The 20,276-nt window shown below is 44.3% G+C and overlaps 1 protein-coding gene across 3 annotated transcripts in view; it reads right to left on the bottom strand.

Annotated features, from left to right (window-relative positions):
• The window catches only part of LOC126336125 (protein-tyrosine sulfotransferase-like), an 859,377-nt gene that overhangs the window by 126,093 nt on the left and 713,008 nt on the right, over nt 1-20,276 (bottom strand). For all 3 annotated transcript variants that reach the window (XM_049999633.1, XM_049999618.1, XM_049999625.1), the window contains one exon: nt 11,539-11,683. In XM_049999633.1, coding sequence (XP_049855590.1) covers nt 11,539-11,664 — 126 coding nt within the window. In that variant the 5' untranslated portion in view covers nt 11,665-11,683. The remainder of the gene's footprint in view (nt 1-11,538; nt 11,684-20,276) is intronic.

The following is a 20,276-nucleotide window of genomic DNA, read 5'->3' as shown; positions in this document are numbered from 1 at the left end:
ATTTTCATCCAAACAGGCTCTCACATCTCCGTGGTACTGAGGAGGAGTGCCATCCTGTTGTAGGTAAAATCTTTTATTCCAGACACCTCTCGGAAGACAGATAATATCGATGACTACGAAGTCTTTCGCGACGAAGTTCTGGCATAAATAGTTCTCGGTTTACCTGCCGCGTCAAATTTGGATAAAATTCCGAGCTTTCGATGACTACCTCCGTCATCTTCGTCAGGAGTAAAACAGACTTTCGTGGACCGGTGTGGCTTCCGCTTTTGTAAACAATGGACGGCTTCTCATTGGCTGGATAACGTCACGCTGAAAACGGCGCGTACGGAGGTGGCGGCCTCTATGTCCATAGATTATGTTCGCGCTTTATCCAGCGTTACTTGCAGCGCCATGCATCGCAACAGGCGGAAAACTGCGAGGAATGTATGAAGTCGCCCTCTGTGCTGTTTCTTTATCAACTGCCCGCTTCCATGCATTGCTCAGTGCATATCCGGAGCCTCTGTTGAAATTATTTTCACAACGTCTAATTTCAACTGCTTCCCTGATGACAGAGTCCCAATACTTTGAAGCGTGAGCAAGTATTCTTGTTTCATCGAATAAAATCTTGTGTTTATTTAACGAAATGTGCTCAGCCACCACTGATTTTTCAGGATACCTGTATTTCAGGTGACGCCACACAGCGATCGGCAACAGTTCATATAGACTGGCCCACATAATTTTTGCCACATTCGCGAGGAATGCTGTAAATTCCCGGTACTATAAGGCCGAGATTATCTTTCACGGGTCGCAACATTTGCTTAATCTTCCTGGTTTTTACCCAAATTTGACGCGGCAAATAAACCGAGAACTTTTTATGCAGATAATATCGATGTTTGCAGCATATGAAGAGACACCTCACCAGCAGTTACAGCACCTTGAAGAAAAATGAGCCAGTCAAAGTGTGCGATGACAGATCACAACAAAGATTAACACCCGGCAGATTAACATGTTTTTCCAAGTAAACGTGAGGATTTTCAGGAGCCCAGTACACGCAGTCCCTGAAAACCGTTCATCCTCGCCAAGCATGCCTTCAAACCTCTCGCAATACTCCATCCTTCGATTCGGGTCGTCGTCCTTCACTGCGTGAAGCAATCTTTGAATGTACAATTTCCATTTAGCAGTCTTCAGAATTCGTCGTACGCTTGATCGGATTACCCTGCTTCACAGATTTTTGAGGCGACCTAGTAAAATGTTGCAACACAGCAACGTTAGAAGCTGGACTTGTTGATGGCTTTGGTCCTGGTCGCCCAGACCATATCGTATGCCATCCTGAACAATACCGTCGGCTTCAAATTTATACCAAAGACGATAAATTGTTGTATGTGTTGGTGGCTATTCCGTACACATCGCGCCATTGTCGTTCTTCCTCCATCAAGTTTTCAAACTTCCTATATCATCTCAATACGGCCTTGCGTTGCTCAAACGATAATATTACTTAAATCACTGCTGGATTCTCGTCTCCTGGAAAACGCGTGCCAAGATCTATTGAGATAACAATGGACTACGCTACAGCTCAAAATTGCAACGATATATGAAGGAGTATCTACATTTTTCTGGAACCCCCATACAAAAAGTGTATCATAATCAACAGTGAAAACTTACTCAGGTGACCTGACGCGGTAAATTAAAGAAAAACGTTCCACTCAAGAGGCATCCTTAAACAGGCTGTTTGCGAAATAATCTGGTGGTGCTGAGTTTACGAGTTATAAAATACGATAAAACGTGTGGAAAACAGATATACACTACGTAACACAAAAGAAGTGAATAATCCAGAATACAGGTTCGGAAATCAATGTGCGAGGCGTAATCCAACACTAAGGTTCGCCAGATCATTAAAATAATAATAATAAGCTCACGAGAAAAAGCAAGTCTCTTTGCGTGCGCAGCATGCACAGAAATAGTTGTTTTGTAAATAATGGTTCAAATGGCTCTGAGCGCTATGGGACTCAACTGCTGTGGTCATCAGTCCCCTAGAGCTTAGAACTACTTAAACCTAACTAACCTAAGGACATATACACATCCATGCCCGAGGCAGGCTTCGAACCTGCGAGCGTAGCGGTCGCGCGGTTACAGACTGTAGCGCCGGTCTTGTAAATAATAACCGCCTTTTCTTGCTTCACTGTGTTTTATTTCTCCTAGACGTATTTCGCCTTTTTCTTCAGCGAGATAGTTCTTCGCGTCTTTAATTGGTATATGCATTTCCTCTCATCTGGTTATGTGTTGGAGGTAGCAATACAGCTTCTTTCACGAATAATAAGCACGATTTTATGTTCCAAACTTCTTTCTTCACACTTTTCATCTTGTTTGTCCCTATTGTTGTGGTGCGCTCTTAGTCTTCTGTCATTAGTTGTATGATAGAAAATTGTGATTTAGAGACGGAACTAGTGTGAGTGCACTATGCGTCACTGTGTGTCTCATATAGCGCCACGCGGGGTAGCCGCGCGGTCTTAGGCGCCTTGTCACGATTTCGGAGGCTCGAATCCTCCCTCGGGCATGGGTGTGGGTGTGCGTGTTGTCCTTAGCGTACGTTAGTTTAAATTCGGCAAAGTAGTGTGTAACCTTAGGGACCGATGACCCCAGCAGTTTGGTCCCATAAGATCTTACCACAAATTTCCAATTTCATATACTGCTTTCTGTCTAGCTAACGGAAACGGGATTCCTCAGCGGATCTCCACTTCACAAATGGTATTATAATCCAGGAATCCTTTTTCTACACAAACAACTGTGACGGAGGTGTAGGCATAATTATCGGCAAATTCATTATTTACAAGCCACTTCAATTTTTCACCTCCACGAACCAAGTAATATGGATCATACAATTTACGCATTAATATTCATTTCAAAAATGTACGAGCCCGAAATGAATAAATACCATTCTTTTACGGCAAACGTTTACATTATAACACATTCAATTTGCTCCACTGCCCACACACTTAGTTACTATGCAGAGATAACGTAAGGACGAAACTTAATTCTAATTGTATAAGGAAAGGTAATTAGTCACATTGATATGAAAGTGAAGAACAGAACTCCTAGACGATTCTGTTATTAGGGGGACAAAGTGTGTAACATCAGGAATCCCAATTACAATGATTGCCGTGCAAAGTCCGTTTTACTTTAGCATTATTTAGAATCTGACGTGATTTTCTAAGGCGTTTATTCGATCTCTGCTATTTAACCTACAAAGGTTTACAGAAAACCTAAATGAAAATAACTTTTCTTTTCCAAACAAGTCCAGTGCATCAAAATGGCGTCAATGGACGTAGTACCTTGTACAGAATTACGTACAACAAACAGACTAAAAACGGTTCAAATGGCTCTGAGCACTATGGGACTTAACATCTGTGGTCATCAGTCCCCTAGAACTTAGAATTACATAAACCTAACTAACCTAAGGACATCCATGCCCGAGGCAGGATTCGAACCTGCGACCGTAGCAGTCGCGCGGTTCCGGGCTGAGCGCCTAGAACCGCTAGACCACCGCGGCCGGCTAACAAACAGACTAATTGGATTCGTATTGTTCTTCCAGGACAGATACCCATGGTTTGTTTTGTTTCTGATGCCGAAGGAAGACGTTCTCGTACGAAAGGTGAAACACAACGAAAGAGCGTAGCGGAGAAATACCCGTAATAGGAAAATTACTCATATGAAATTGGCTATGTCCATTTTATGATTTCCGTGGTTTGTATGAAAAACGTTTCTGCGATGGTGACTCCCATGCGACCGAGGACAATTAGTTCCCCGTCATCTGAGTTGAGTGTGTATATACAGTTCCTGTAAAATGAAAAACGAGTTTGAAGACTAGGATGAGAAGATGCAGGGCGGATAGTAGAAGGAGAATGACTGGGGAAAGAAAATTCTTATTGGAACTACATGCGTTAGTCGATTCCTTTGCCGATACACTGGATGGGACTTCGAAGATTTTGGGCAATAAGATTTGGAGCCGTATTCCACAGACAGTAGGAGTAAATGTATCACAATGATTTATTAAATGAAACACAAATAATGTTCCGTATTAATTACTATCCCAGAAAGTACTCCAGTTTTTCGACATAGTTGTCAGAAAATTGGATACACGTTCGCGAATGATGCAACTTTCATGAAGCGTTAAAGAAGGAACTGTATCTTCTCTCTCCAAAATCACGCCATTACAACCGTCTGTATTTCTTGATTGGACCCTTATTAACGTCCGCGGAGGCCTTCCTTCATTTTTGGGAACAAAACGTGGGCTATGTGGCTGAAAAAGTACTCTTATTTGAAACAGAGAATGGGGAAAGAAGAGGGAAGACATGGCTGGGAATTCGTGACTTCCAGCCGCACAGGGCATTGAGGTAATACAATTATGAAAGTTGAAAATTTATGCCGGATATGGACTCGAACCCGGATTTATCGTTTCTCATAAGGTGGTTGCATTAAGCGCTTCGGACATCCGGACACGGTCCCTGACAGGCTCAAATTTCCAGCTTATCCCACTTATGGCACGTGATGCCAATCCTGAGCGCTCCATTCGGCATGCTGTTTGGCCCATCTGTACCGCGCTGAATGGTGTCGTGGTTGCAAAGATGGACCTCGCCATAGACGTCGGGAGTATAGTTGTGCATCATACAGCCTATTGTGCACAGTTTGAGTCGTGACACGACGTCCTGTGGCTGCATGAAAAGCTGTATTCAACATGGTGGCGTCGCAATCAGGATTCCTCTGAGCCATAATCCGTAGGTAGCGGTCATCCACTGCAATAGTAGCCGTTGGGCAGTTCTTGTCTCTGTGTATCTCCTTCATGTCCAAAAATCGCTTTGGTTCACTTCGAGACGCCTGCACACTTCCCATGTTGAGAGCCCTTCCTGGCACAAAGTAACAATACAGACGCAAGCGAACCGCGGTATTGACCGTCTAGGCATGGTTGACCTACAGGCAACACGAACCGTGTACCTCCTTCCTGGTGGAATGACTGGGGCTGATCGGCAGTCGGACCCCCTCCGTCTAATAGGCGTTACTCATGCATGGTTGTTTACATCTCTGAACAGTCAAAGGGACTGTATCCGTGACAGAATATCCACAGTCAACGTCTATCTGCAGGAGTTCTGGGAACCGGGGTGATGCAAAACTCTTTTTGATGTGTGTATTTGATGGGGCTCTATTCGTCCGACAGAAAACCACCGCCCCCTCTCTCTCTCTCTCTCTCTCTCTCTCTCTCTCTCTCTAACCTTAATGACGCATATGCCTTCAACCAGACAATCGTCGGAGACGTGTTGTTGGAGTCGACGAAACTTCGCAGCCGCCTTCTTGTGTGGTCTTTAATTATTAAATTGGTTGTTATCAGTGAAGTGCACCAGCGGTATTTTCTGCCCTGTGGCCGTTAACGCCCCAGTTACCTGCCCTACTCGTTAGCATAGTTGTCCGGCACTGTCTTTTTCCCCGCCGTGTTGATGCTGTCCGGCACGGCGTGTAGTCCGACGGCCTTTTAGTTGTTTGTTCATTTTTTTTCTTAATAGTGGTTATTGTGCCTTGGCTGTTTTTAGACTCCAATTTTGAAGACGTAGTGCGGCTGTTATCTTCGTCCTCGGCTGATATTTTCCATTGTTGTAACGTTGGTCGGGAGCAAGGGAATTGATTAAGGTTGTTGGTCGGTCCTTAAGCCGTCCCTGGGCCGGGTTGCCATCCGATTATTTAACCTTACTCTCGGCTGCCTGTCTCACCTCACCTTACATTACACCCACCTCCTCAGATCGACTCTCGAAACACTTCTGAGCACCACTGTACTGTTGATTTTACATTGTGATTTTCATTTTAGTCTGATGTACTGTGCGAGGCCTTCAGCTGTCTATTAATGTAGTTTGTTTTAATTTTAAAATAAGGCCTTTAGCCGACTTAAATTAAAGTTGTAGATTGATTTGTTTAATAACTAAAATTTTGAAAGTTTATTCTACCTGAAATTCTTGTTATCCAGGCCCTAAGTCATGAGTTGTTCAATGAACGGTGTGTGGTCTTCAAGCCGAATATTCACGTGAATTTTTTTTTTTAAGTAAGGCCTTCCAGCTGCGTGTATTCTTTAAAGTAATTTTTATATAACATGTGTTCAGACCCTCAGCCGTTCTTGTTTTTGGCGTGCTTTTGCGCCTTCAGCCCAAGAGGAATTGCAAGTTTTCTTAACTAGGCCTTCAACCGTATTGTTTTAATTTGATCCTTTTAAGGCAATGTGTAATTAAGTGGTTCTTAGGAAAATAAAAGTTTGTGTGTTTTGTGCAACTGACAGCAAGTGATTACGGCCCTCTCCACAACCATAACCTGATCCGCTCTATCCTGCGAAACCAGATTTCAGAAACCAAAACATTGATATCATCACTTTTCAAACCAAAAGCTGCACCTTCATTTTTTGTGTCGATATTTCGTGATTAATGTTTTTCAGATTCGTAACGGCGAACTTTATTTTCATGTGAAGCCACGAAGTTTTAGCTGGAGCAACACCTTCTGTTAGGTACTCTAAGCAGGTTGCTTCAGTCGCAATGACAAGCTCCGCGAGCGGTGGGGCGCCAGTTTGTTTCGTTGTTGTTGATTTAGGGTGCAAAACAGTTGAGGTCACGAGCGCTTGTGTCATAACTTGAAATGGTCAGTTCCCAAATGAATTTGAAATTGATAATACTCAGTGTCCAATCGACCAGACGAGAGGGACAATTAAAAACGATCACTTCCCCTTTGAGGAGGGGTTGAAAATTAAATGTCCTTCGCCACATTACAATCACGAATAAAAACTAACACGATCTATAGCTTGTGCTGTACCTCCTAAAAATCTGATATTGCAGATGGTAAACGTACATTAAAATGTAAATTATTATAAAATTGGCACTGGGTCAGAAAATGGAACACTAACGAAGGCTGATAGCAGTACACAGAGAGATGTGCAGGGTTTCCACTTAACAAATGACAGTGACTGAAATGATAGTGCTCAAAACGCAACCTGGCGATAAGCGTCTCTTTGTGACAAAACGGGCGTTCAAGCTGTGGGAAGGTGTTTAATTTCCTGGAATTTGTTCCCATTTTGACAAGACCAGTGTTGAAGGGACAGAATTACTAGAAGGCCTGCGTAATTAGACTACAGCCTTGCAGCAGCATCGGCAGCTTCATTCACCAACACTGTGGCATGACCAGGGGCCCACATGAACGTCACGTTGGCTCCATCATCAGCGAGCGAGAGGAAGCATTCTTGGATTCGTTGCATTAAGGAGTGAGTGTGTGTAGCAAGTATATATTCTCATGCAGTAACTTTTAAAACATAAGCATATTTAGAGATCGGATACACTGTGCTGTCATGTAAGGTATGTGGGAGGACCACCGAAGAATTACCTACGGAGTGTGAGGCCCAAGAATTTCGTGGTTTCTACAAACGGAAGAGCAACAGGACCGAGGTGTAAGGATGGCCGGAGAAACTCCTTACTCCGCCAGAATTTAGACAGTTTTTTCTGTGAAAAGTGGAAGCCGGAGTCGATGTTCCAAGAGTAACGAAAATTGAGACATCGTTGAAGTCGTCGCTCAAACAAACAGGTCTGCTGAGATGTGCAGTATCACAAAGTCATCGACGGAAAGAGAGCATGAGATACCTCGCAAGGGACAGTCTATGACAGGGTTAATTGCTATGGCAAATAGGGCTACATTCAGCACTGAGCCCTGAGGCATCCTGTTCTCATGAATAAAAGTGTTCAACAAAACGGAACCCATATGTACCTTGGGAAACCTGGTCTTTTGAAAACTACCGAATAAATTGGGGCAGGTGATATTGGAAGCTCCACATGTGTATTGCACGGGGGATCCTCCAGCGGGTATTGTAAGCCTTGTCCGAATCAAAAAACACAGCTACAGTTTGACATATCTGCAGAAAGTTGTTCTTAACACAGGTTGACAGGATGATAAGATGATCAACTGTACCAGTGCTTATGAATTCCACATTGTGCATTTGTTAGCACATTTCGAGACTCAAGTCACCTACCAACCGACCACTGATCACGCAACCCATCACGTTACACACACAGCTGATGAGGGAAACTAACTGGTAGCCGGATGGAATATGTTTGTCCTTACCAGGTTTGGGTATGGCGATTACAGTGGTGTTTCGCTAACGTTGGGAAATGCGCAGTCCGTCCAGTTGCGATTATACATACGAAGGAGAAATGCTTTTCATCAAAATATGGGTGCTGCAATACCTGAAAGTGAAAATCATCCGGTCCTGGAGCAGCGAATCGTGACGGAGTGAGAGCAAGTTCGAGCACCTCATAGAAAAGACGGTACTGTAGCATCGTGTTTCTGAGAGGGGAAAGATATCTTCCGATCCTCCTCTGTTCCTTTCTGAGGTAGGAAGGCAGGATAGTAATATGTAGGGTTCAAGATCTCTGCAAAGTATCGACCCAAGGTGTTGGAATCATCGATAGGTTCCACAATGACATTTTTTGCCACAGCCAGGTCAGGAGATCTAACTTGATTCCAGAAGTCTGACGTAGGTTACCCCAAACAACAGGAGAGGGCGTAAAACGGTTAAGAGAATTAGTAAAAGAGACACAACTAGCTCTTTTCGCTATCTGTGATACTGTGACGACACTTTATGTGCAACTTTATAATGAATACAGTTCTCCTGTGTGGGAAGGCGACACAGACAGCACATCTCCCTGCACGAAGCTTGTCGCGCTATTACTCAGTCCACCAGGGGCTGGGAAACGTCTCGGCAGGAAAGAGGTCCGGGTGATGGAACATTCTGTGTAAGGATACCACTCACAAGGTGCTCAACCTTACGATCACTGCTGTGGAAATATTGTTCATTGAAGCTTGCCAATGAAGTGTAGAGCCTTCAGCTTTAGAAAGCTGCGTATTGCTTTGGACACAGATGGGACATGAGTCAGCAGACGAATTATGCACGGGCTACGGTCACTCAACCATGTGTCAGAGAACAGCCTACTGTAAGACAACGGACAACCTGTGCATGACAGAACGAGAGAGCCAGGTGCAAGAAACATGTGTACGGAATCTGAAAGAAATGTGGGTACACCAGCGTTGAGAGAAATGAGGTACGCTGGTTGAAACCGTCTGCAGGAGAGAGCCTCTCATGCAGGTTCTCAGAGAACCCCAAATTGGATGGTGGGCGCTGAAGTCTCTGAGTAGCAAAAAGGGATGAGGGAGCTGAGCAGCAGGCCGCAGTATGTCTGTCTTGGTCGAATCAGATGATGGGGGTCAGTAGATGTTGCAAAAAGAAAAGGTTAAACTAGGGAGAGAAAGATGGAGAGAAACAGGTTGTCGCTGGATGTTCAATGAAATGGTTTGGCTATGACTATCGTCGCAAATGAGCATCATGACTCCCCCATCAGCTGGAGTTTCTCCCTGAGAAGGATTGACGAAACTTACTGGGGTCAAGTGTAAGAGATCAAAGCGTACTACAGGGCATAATTTCGTTTCTTGGAGGCATAAAACAACTGGGCCCTGTGATCATGATGGCAGCTGTAAGTCTGCCCTATGTGATCTGACGCCATGTAGGTAACATTGGAGAACAGCCATATTAGACGATAGGAGATATTTCTCTTATAAGGGGCAATTATTTCAGTCGCTGCCGAGTGCGAGATTTCAGCTGAATATTACTACATGGTCCTGAGTCTGGAGGATACCGTTCCATTATTTCTTCAGAGGTACCAGTAACCTCCGGTCAGCTCACCCTGGGGTGGAGAACCAGTTGGTGATTCATACCAGTAAAATGGAAGTCAGTGTTGTAGAGGATCTCAGAGTTGGAGAAGGGGAAAACGTTAGTCTTTGTTCGATTTCTCAGTACCTTTGCGTTTGTCACACATGGACCCAGACGACTGCTAAGTTAAGGTACACAAAAAGTCATCGTGGGAGAATTTCTTCTTAAATTTCCATTCTTTAGCCTGTATCACAAGTGACTTCGGTGGTGTGGGCGAAGGTTTTTTGGTGGGTTGAGCAACTGTAGTTGGCGGAGGTGAGGACGTCAACTTAGCAATACGCGACTTTACAACCACTGAAATGGAGGTTACAGGTCTTCGTGGCCATATCTTTCGTGACGTAGCAAGAATGGTACTATAGCTACAAGGCATTCACCGGCCTAAGATTTTGTGAGCAACATTGATGGGTACCCTCTCCTTCACCCACATCTCCTGAATGGCTTTATCGCGGTACGCAGGGCATTTTCAGGATGAAGTGGCATGGTTGCCATTGCAGTTTATGTAGCAGGTAGAAGGAAGTGGGCATCTCCCTCATGTACATCACTGCCGTAAGTTACACATTTTTCTGTGTTTTTACAGGACATGCGAGTATGTTTATAATGCTGACAGTGGTAGCAATGCATTGGGTTTGGTATATAGGGTCTGACATTGATGACGTCACAGCCCACCCTGGTCTCTGATGGGAGATCCACTCTATCAAACATTAAGAAAACGGTGCAGGTTCCAATTCCGAATCAACTCTCTTCATAACCCAATCAGCTGTGGTTATGCCCTGATCACAGAGATAACGTTGCATATCTCTAATATCCATACGATCGAGGAGCCCAGTGTTTATGACACCACATGAAGAACTGAGTGCTCAATGAGCCTCTACATGATCAGTGTATCTGTGGAGCATTGTAGCTTTAAGCAGTTTTTGGGCTTGGGCGGCAGTGTCTGTCTCTAGAAGCAAAGTTCCGTAGTGTAAGGGGGTGCAGGACTTTAGTGGGCCTGAAACTGTATCCACACCGTTCTGAATAATGGTTAGGTTGCAGAAACTTTCTGACTTCTTTCTGTGTGGCATACCATGATGTAGCAGGGTGAAACTGGTAGATTTGTTGTGTCTTTGGCCTCGTTCCATTTTCGTTTATTAGATGTAGATTGCAGTGATGTATTCATGGCACGTGTATCCTCCAGGACTACTAAAATCTCTGGAGGCCCCCACAAAGAGGAGCGCACCTGCATTAGGTGATGGTTCATACCTCATGTCACGCCTCCCGAGCTCCAGACAGAGGGACCAGCTGTCAGTTGGGAAGGCAACAGGTTAGGCAATCACCCCTCCCTGGGTCTGGTCTTTAGCAGGGGAATGAGCGAGCCCTATCTGTCGACTCTGGCACTGAGAGTTACACGACTGCCCAGTCGCCCTTTATGTGCCAAATGTGTGAGATAGCGTTCAGGCATGTAAAGGGAGTAAGAACGACAAAAAAAAGGGAGACCTCAAATGCCGAAGTGAAGACACAATTTTCAGTTTCCCAACGGCACACATGGTCTCCAAGGGAAAGACAAAAGAGTGGTAGGAGGATGGACATACAGCGCGGAAAAACTTAAGAGTACTGCAGTGGCAGGGCCCCCATGAGTGCCAAGTATGTACTCACAAAAGTGTTGAGAGTCCGCTGGGGGGTGGGTGACTGTGAGAGATGGGTTGAAGGTGGTGATGGATGGGTTGCGAGAGGGGGGGAGGGGGAGGGGGAGGGTGGTGGTGAACGGTAAACTTGGAGACAAGCGAAGCAGTGAGGCAGAGGTATACCTGCTTGGGCACCATGAGCGGCGAGTGGTCGTCAGCACAGGGCGAGACGGCGCCGTAGAGCAGCCAGAGCAGGCCGGTGAAGACGGCCGCACACAGCGCCAGCTTGCGAGCCCAGCCGCGGCCCATGCCCTCTATCTCACGGCCCCTGCAACACACGCAGCCAGCAACACGCCGTTAGCGGAGCCACTCTGCGGCTGCCGAAGAGAGACACACATCCAGCACAGCGCGGTTATCTGCAAGGAGAGTGCGAAACACGTTAGTTCCGGAGAAGAAAAGAACATGACGACTAAACTTAAAGAAAGCTGCGAGTATAAGAGAATTACAAGGACAACACTGACACAAATAAATACGAAGCTTATAAAGTTATTTACATTAAGTGCAAACACCGTTTTCTCTTTAGTATCATCACACTCCTCACATTCGAAAATACAGCAACTTATAGAATTAACGCAGACTTTAAACAGATTGCAACCGTCACAAATAACTGTCTCTTCCTAAGGGCAATTTCTATAACATTCTGTGAATCGTCTGACGATTATGCCGTATCATATCTAAGTACAGTCGAAACCGGTCACGACGACGTCCAAGGAAGCGATAGTTTACCGCCGTTATAGCCAATAAATGCACAAACCAGGTATTTGTTTTGTTTTTTGATAGAAATACCGTATCTTCCATGCAGTTAAAACTTTGAAAAGTAGCAGATATGCAGTATACCTACAGTGTTTACAGTACAGTATTTGTGGAGAGGCGAAGACAAGCAATTTTTTTATGTTTATGCAGTACGTACCGCAATAACAAGCGAGCGGAAAGTAGAAACCTTTAATAACTAAAGAAGGAAGTAGCAAGAATGTAAGTTGTTCACTAATGTCGAACACAGTCTTGAACAACGATTGAGATAAAATGTTGTAAGACAACCAAATTTCATCTGCATTACATGTATCATCTGGCTTGTAACCTACACACGAGACAGGCCACTTCTCAGACAGACAGCCGTCTGTTACGCCATCAGGTGCGCCCCTAATTTCGCCTCAAATTTTCTCAGCGATACTACGATGGCGACCTCGAAAATGTTGTATCCAAGACTAACAAGAACTGGAGTTCGGATTTCTCACAAAACGCGAAATTCATTGGCTCTCTCTTCGAGAATATGTCCGTTGATCGGCACGTTAGCTGATTTTTGTTGCTTAAACCATGCAGCTAAAGCTTCTTCAATACCTTAGTGCTCAGATGATTTCGGCCACTTCCTTTTTAAAGAACTGTGTTTTAAAAGATTATTTTCTCACAGTCCGTCCAAATTATAGAAACAGTCAAGCGTCAGACATGCGATTCCTTCGCGGTGCTGACGTTAGTTTCCCCATTTTCTAATCGCCTTATTACTTCTGACTTTTCTTCAGTATTACATACTTTTCTCTTTTTCTGCGACGTCTTTGAAGTGATGTTAGCAAAAGGGTCAAATGGCTCTGAGCACTATTAGACTTAACATCTGAGGTCGTCAGTCCCATAAAACTTAGAACTACTTAAACTTAACCTAACGACATCACACACATCCATGCCCGAGGCAGGATTCGAACCTGCGACCGTAGTGGTCACGCGGTTGAAGACTGGAGCTCACAGAACACCTCGGTCACAACGGCCGGCTGATGTTTGCATTGACTGTTTAACACACATATTGGTTTGAAACCAACACTCTACAGAAAACAAGAGTTTGAAAGTAGGTGTTACAGTGTTGTCAGTAATCCCCAGCAACGCAACGAACAAAAATAAACACTGGGCGTTATATGCGATAGACGTCTCCTAAAATCTAATAAAAAATACCGTAAGTTGCAATAAGCGATGTCATACTAAGCGAATTCCTGAAGTACAGGTTTGTATAGGACTTGGAGGGTAACATTAGAATTCGCTGTTATAGCCTGTACGTCCTCAAGAACTGTGTCGCTATAAACGGTTTCGACATTATTGTTCCTCCTTTATGTAATGGAAACCATCACATATCCTGCAGATAATGTAGCCATTCCATATCAGAATAAACCAGTGCACTTTTATAATTCTTCATTTTGTTCAATTATCTGACAAAACTGTAGTTTCTGCCAGCTACAATGATGTGATATTACAATCTTTCTGCTCTACATATGTTTCCTAACCTTTATGTCACCATCTATGTCATACAATTTTAACACCAAACAACAGTTAAACGATTACTTATATGCACTGAACTAACTAGAACTGCCTCATTCTTGTGACAAATTCAAGTTCTTAACGAAACAGTGTCCTTTGACTTACAAAAGACATTAAATGGTATGTCCAAAACTCCTGGCAGCTAAATGCAGTCGATAAAAGACCGATTAATAATAGGTAACTGCACACAGTAGACTGAATATGGAAGATTCTTCAGTCCCAGTAACAAAATAAGTAAAGATAAATGTTTTCTTCGTGTTTGTTGTTACACATAGTTTTAATTTTAATTTTTTATAATTTCTAAAATATATAAGGTACACACGAGCGTACTACGCGTCTTAACCAGCAGAAGGTACAACATTCTGAAACACATATTACGATTTTTGTCGATTTTAAATGCAAACAAACACATATTAATCTTCTTGCACACGGTCCTGCACCATTCACAGTGGCATTTAGAAGCATTCTTCGCCTCTGTGTATTGGAGAGGGTGATCAACCTGGGCATATCGACATAGGTTTCTTGGCTGGGGGACAACATTTTCACCTTGGGTGCATTATCATCAGATCCAGAACTTCAGAGCTCTCCCTTTCATCCAAAGATTTATATATGGAGAGCCGTGAGGAAAATCTTACACGAAAAGAATTTCTTAGTTCATTAGCCAAAATTTATTCTAAAACTTACTGGGGACAGACTCCTACATTTTGGTACTCCGTCCTTTGAACGATATGTTTTGTACACATTCCAACAATTAACAATAACAGTTGTATCCGCTTCAAAGGTACCCCATGTGATCAAAAGTATCCGGACACCTGGCTGAAAATGACTTACAAGTTCGTGGTGCCCTCCATCGGTAATGCTGGAATTCAGTATGGTGTTGGCCTTGATGAAACCTTCCACTCTCGCAGGCGTACGTTCACTCACGTGCTGGAAGGTTTCTTGGGGAATGGCAGCCCGTTCTTCACGGAGTGCCTTACGAAGATGAGGTATCGATATCGGTCGGTGAGGCCTGTAACGAAGTCGGCGTTACAAAACATCCCAAAGATCTTCTATAGGACTCAGGTCAGGACCCTGTGCAGGCCAATCCATGACAGGGATGTTATTGTCATGTAACCACAGGCCGTGCACTATGAATAGGTGTTCGATCGTGTTGAAAGATGCAATCGCCATCTCCTTATTGCTCTTCAACAGTGGGAGGCAAGAAGGTGCTTTTGACATCAATGTAGGCCTGTGCTGTGATAGTGCCACGCAAAAGAAGAAGGGTTGCAAGCCCCCCTCCCCCCACCCCCATGATAAACACGACCACACCAAAACACCACCGCCCTCGAGTTCCACTGTTGGCACTATACAAGCTGGCACATTACGTTCACCGGGCATTCGCCATACCCACACCCTTCCATCGGATCACCACATTGCGTACCGTGATTCCGTCACTCCACACAACGTTCTTCCACTGTTCAGTCGTCCAATGTTGACGCTCCGTACACCAAGCGAGCAGCCGTTTGGCATTTACCGGCGTGATGTGTGGCTTATGAGGAGCCGCTTGACCATGAAATCCAAGTTTTCTCACCTGCCTCCTAACTGTCACAGTACTTGCAGTGCATCCTGATGCAGTTTGGAATTCCTGTGTGATGGTCTTGATAGATGTCTACCTGTTACACATTACGCCCCTCTTCAACTGTTGGCGGTCTCTGTCAGTCAAAACACGAGGCCGGCCTGTACGCTTTTGTGCTGTACGTGTCTCTTCACGTTTCCACTTCACTATCACTTCGGAAACTGTGGACCTAGGGATATTTAGGAGTGTGGAAATCTCGCGTTCAGACGTATGACACACGTGACACCCAATCACCTGCCCATGTTCGAAGTCCGTAAGTTCCACAGAGCACATCTCATGATGTCTAATGACTACCGAGGTCGCTGATATGGACTACCTGGCAGCAGATGAAAGTACAACGAAAACTTACGTTTTGGGGGTGTCCGGATACTTTGATCACACAGTGTATAGCCAAAGCATTACATAACTGTAGGAGTTTTTTCCTCGCTAAAAATAAAAAGGCTACTATTTACACTGTATAGGAAAGACAAAAACCTCTGGGTGTGTAACCTAAGTACACCTATGTGTACTTCGGGTTTCGAATCTGCAGTAGTCAACATAATATATATTTCTAGTAAAAACATAAGTCATATATGTGACTTAACCTATTAAAACCGAGGTATAGAGTAAAGCATTATTTCGAAATACCTTCAGAGCATACGCTGCGGACAGCCGTTCTGTTGAGTCTTATCTTCAAAGCTTCGTAAGTGACATGGCAAGGGTAATGTTGAAGGATCTACACTCATGCTCATAAATTAAGGATAATTTCATAATGTGGTGCTACACAACGTGGCACTACACAAAACTGGCGCTAATAGCATTGGAACATAGGGAACACGCACGACACACATATGTAAATCCACGGTATTGGTGATAAGTTGAGAACACCGTCCTGAAACACGTGCTACAAAACGCCACTGTTTCCTGCGCATGTACCCCGACATCAATATGGGTTATTATCACCATGCTCACGTACACAGGCCGCTCAACGAGTTGGCATACTCTGGATCAGGTGGTCGAGCAGCTGCTGGGTATAGCCTCTCATTCTTCAACCAGTGCCTGTCGGAGCTCTTTAAGTGTCCTAGGGGTTTGAATACGTGCAGCGATACGTCGACCGAGAGCATTCCAGACGTGCCCTATGGGGTTTAGGTCTGGATAACAGGCAGGCCACTGCATTCACCTGATATCTTCTGTTTCAAGGTACTCCTCCACGATGGCAGCTCGTGGGGCCGTGCGCTACCATCCATCAGGAGGAAGGTGGGACCCACTGCACCCCTAAAAAAGCGGACATACTGGTGCAAAATGACGTCCCGATATACCTGACCTGTTAAAGTTCCTCTGTTGAAGACATGCAGGGGTGTACGTGCACCAATCATAATCCCACCCCGCACCATCAAACCACGACCTCTATACAGGTCCCTTTCGAGGACATTATGGGGTTGGTATCTGGTTCCTGGTTCACACTACATGAAAACCCGGCGAGAATCACTGTTCAGACAATTGCTGGACTCGTCCGTGAACATAACCTGGGACCACTGTCTCAATGACCGTCTACTGTGTTCTTGACACCAGGCTTTACGAGCTCTCTTGTGACCAGGGGTCAGTGGAATGCACCTTGCAGGTCTCTGGGCGAATAAACCATGTCTGTTCAGTCGTCTGTAGACCGTATGTCTGGAGACAACTGTTCCAGTGGCTGCGGTAAGGTCCCGAGCAAGGCTCCCGGCACTACTCCGTGGCCGTCTGCGGGCACTGATGGTGAGATATCGGTCTTCTTGTGGAGCTGTACACTGTGGATGTACCGTACTGTAGCACCTGGACATGTTTCCTGTCTGCTGGAATCGTTGCCATAATCCTGTGACCACACTTTGGGGCACACGAAGGGCCCGTGCTACGACCTACTGTGTTTGACCAGCCTCCAGTCGCCCTAGTATTCTACCTCTCATAACGTCATCAATTATTTTTCTTTGAGCCATTTTCAACACACAGTCACCATTAGCACGTCTGAAAACGTCTGCACACTTACTCGCTGCACCGTACTCTGACATGCACCAGCACACCTCTGCATACGTAGACTGCTGCCAGCACCACCGTGCGACGACCGCAGGTGAAATGCACCACATGGTCATACCCTGAGGTAATTTAAACCCGCAAACCGCCCACCAGAGCGTTGTTTCACTATGTATCAGCATTATCCTTAATTTATGAGCCTGAGTGTAGATCCACAAACAAACTACGCAACCTGCATGAACGTTTTATAGAGGTCTTGAGTTGGTGAATCCCGTTTCTTAATATTACGAAGCGAACACACTAACTGCAGATACCTGTACATACTGACTGAAGAGGTTAATGCAGAGCGGACGTGCTCAGCCAGTACGTTTCTGAAAAAAATATGATTAAGAACTACTCATGCTATATTCTCTATGTTGCTTGTGGATGTTGACCACATTGTTCCGAAACTGTTAAGAGAATTTACAGTGCAAGATCTAACGTTCGCTCTGAAAGGAGCTATCGCAGTGAGCTCATAAGGCACCACTTTCGTTATGCTTCTTGGAAACAATAGAGTCCATAAAAAACCCACTTATCACTTTCTCCTACACTTTATACTTTATGACGGACGTACTGCGCTCCACTGTGCCTGTTTTCCCATTTACGTGTTCTGTGCGAGCGAGCGCTGATAACACATACAATCCAATATCGACTCCTAGAGCCGACCAGTCATTTTCACTACACATTCCCATCAAACAAATATGATTTTTTGAAAGTAAATACGGAGCACAGATACTTTCAAATAATCATATCACCACGTAACTGCCAGTAATTTAAATTAATTCTGAACAATTCATAATCTTTCCACACTTGTTTGTTTTTTTTTCCTTGGCTTTCACATGCAACCTGCATTTGTCGCGCAAGTTTTTTTTTTAATTTGTATTCTAAACTATCCTGGAACCTGGACATTGGCTATAGCGGATGGTATGATCTCGCACTAACTAATTTAGAAACGATTATTGATTAAAATTTAATTAAAATTTTTAATTACCTCTACGAAGCACGACAACCAATTATCGCTCAAAGCAGTCTGGCGCAGATATAATTAAATGCTAGTGATGAAGACGTCGAAAGCGTGCCACGTAAAATACAGCGGCGCTATTGCAGAAATTTACCTGTCTACAAGTGAATTCATTTTACAAAAGTTGCGTTTTCCACAAAGCAAATGCTCTCTGGTTGTCTCACGTCAGTCGCAGGGCCAGTAATCTCATAGCGTGTATGGCGCGTTACAGGCACACATTTACAGAGTTCTATATACTAGTGCCACCGGGCAGTTTGAGCGGAGCTATAAAGCAATTTACGAAGGATAAGTTGGATGTTTCAAAGTATGTCTGCAATTGTCGTTTGAATGTTTAAGTTTTTCCATACCTTTCATTCCCATACTCTGTTGAGAAGTGCTTTATGTCTGACAAAAAGTGCGAAGGCAGTATTAGGGCGAGCGTCACGCGGAGGGAACGCTATGTAATCAGTCAATCCCAGAATATCTTGTTGTGTCCCAGATTAAAGAAAAATAGCGACTTTTTTTAGACAAATATTAAATATAGATTAGTCAACATCAGGTAGGCTAATTCCAAGTACAGTTAATGGTGTTAGGTTTACTGCAAGTTGTAAATGCTTAAGATTCTAACAATGGCGTCTGCCGCCGCGCGTGATTAGCCGAGCGGTCTTAGGCGCTGCAGTCATGGTCTGTGTGGCTGATCCTGGCGGAGGTCCGAGTCCTCCCTCGGGCGTGTGTGTGTGTGTGTGTGTGTGTGTGTGTGTGTGTGTGTGTGTTTCTCCTTAGAATAATTTAGGTTAAGTAGTGTGTAAGCTTAGGGACTGATGATCTTAGCAGTTAAGTCCAATAAGATTTCACACACATTTGAACATTTTTGAATGCAGTCTGCCATTGAGTGAACGGCCACGTTCACCACTTTGTCTGTCGCAGATGCGTAATGCTTTAAATTGCGGTACTCAAGCAATGAAATATGTTTACTATACGTTGCAAATGAGTAACTCGCAAGTTGAACTTTACCTCCTCCTTTGATAGAATCTTTAATTCAACACTGTAAACAAATCAATGTTTTACATAGGCTTCGTTAGGCCCCTCCAGCATATCCACTTTAACGATATACATTATACGAGGGTCATTCGGATAGTAAAGAAAGTTTTGTTTGGACATATGACAGTCCCATCCCAACCACCACCACCCTTGGTACTCATCCTTTCAGTTTGGCGGCAGCTACGATCCAATACGGCTGCTTACGGCATAGCTGTACGACTTAGAAATGTGTGACAAAACTGGCGATCACGCCAAGAGTCAGATGCGCAGTGTGACCCGCTTTTTAAACGAGCAAAAAGTCCAACCTGTCTAAACTTATAGATGATAACTGAGGTTTATGGTAATGCGATGAACGAAGCGTCAGTTCGGAAGCGGTATATCATGTTTAACGGTGGACGGAACAATGATCACGACAAAGGCCGCCCGAACCTGCCTTCAGTGGTAACTGACGGACTCAAAGCAAGGACTGAAACAAGAATCCAAGGACACAGGCGTTTCACAATTAGTGGACTGCACTCATTGTTCCCACACATTTCAAGAAAAGTGTTGTACGAGATTGTTAGTGTAGATCTGGACTATAAAAATGTGTGTACCACAAACACAGACAAACACAATACTAGTCGATATGAGAAACTTTGATATCGTATTTCACTCCAGAAACAAAGTGCCAATCAGTGGAATTTTATCATTCGGAATCTCCAACGAAACCGAAAAAAAAAATTGAGCAGTAGAAATATTATAGCTACAATGTTTTGCGATCGTAGGGGTATCCTGCTTATAGACAGCATGCCTAGAGGTGAGCCCATAAATGGAGCGGCCTACTGTCAGACGCTTGAACGACTTCACCGCGCCATTAAAAACAAACGGCGCGGAATCTTAACC

The sequence above is a fragment of the Schistocerca gregaria genome, chromosome 1 (genome assembly GCF_023897955.1).
Source record: "Schistocerca gregaria isolate iqSchGreg1 chromosome 1, iqSchGreg1.2, whole genome shotgun sequence".
Taxonomy (NCBI): Eukaryota; Metazoa; Arthropoda; class Insecta; order Orthoptera; family Acrididae; genus Schistocerca; species Schistocerca gregaria.
Note: the sequence above shows the minus strand (reverse complement) of the source record. Positions and strands in the feature narration are given on the sequence as shown.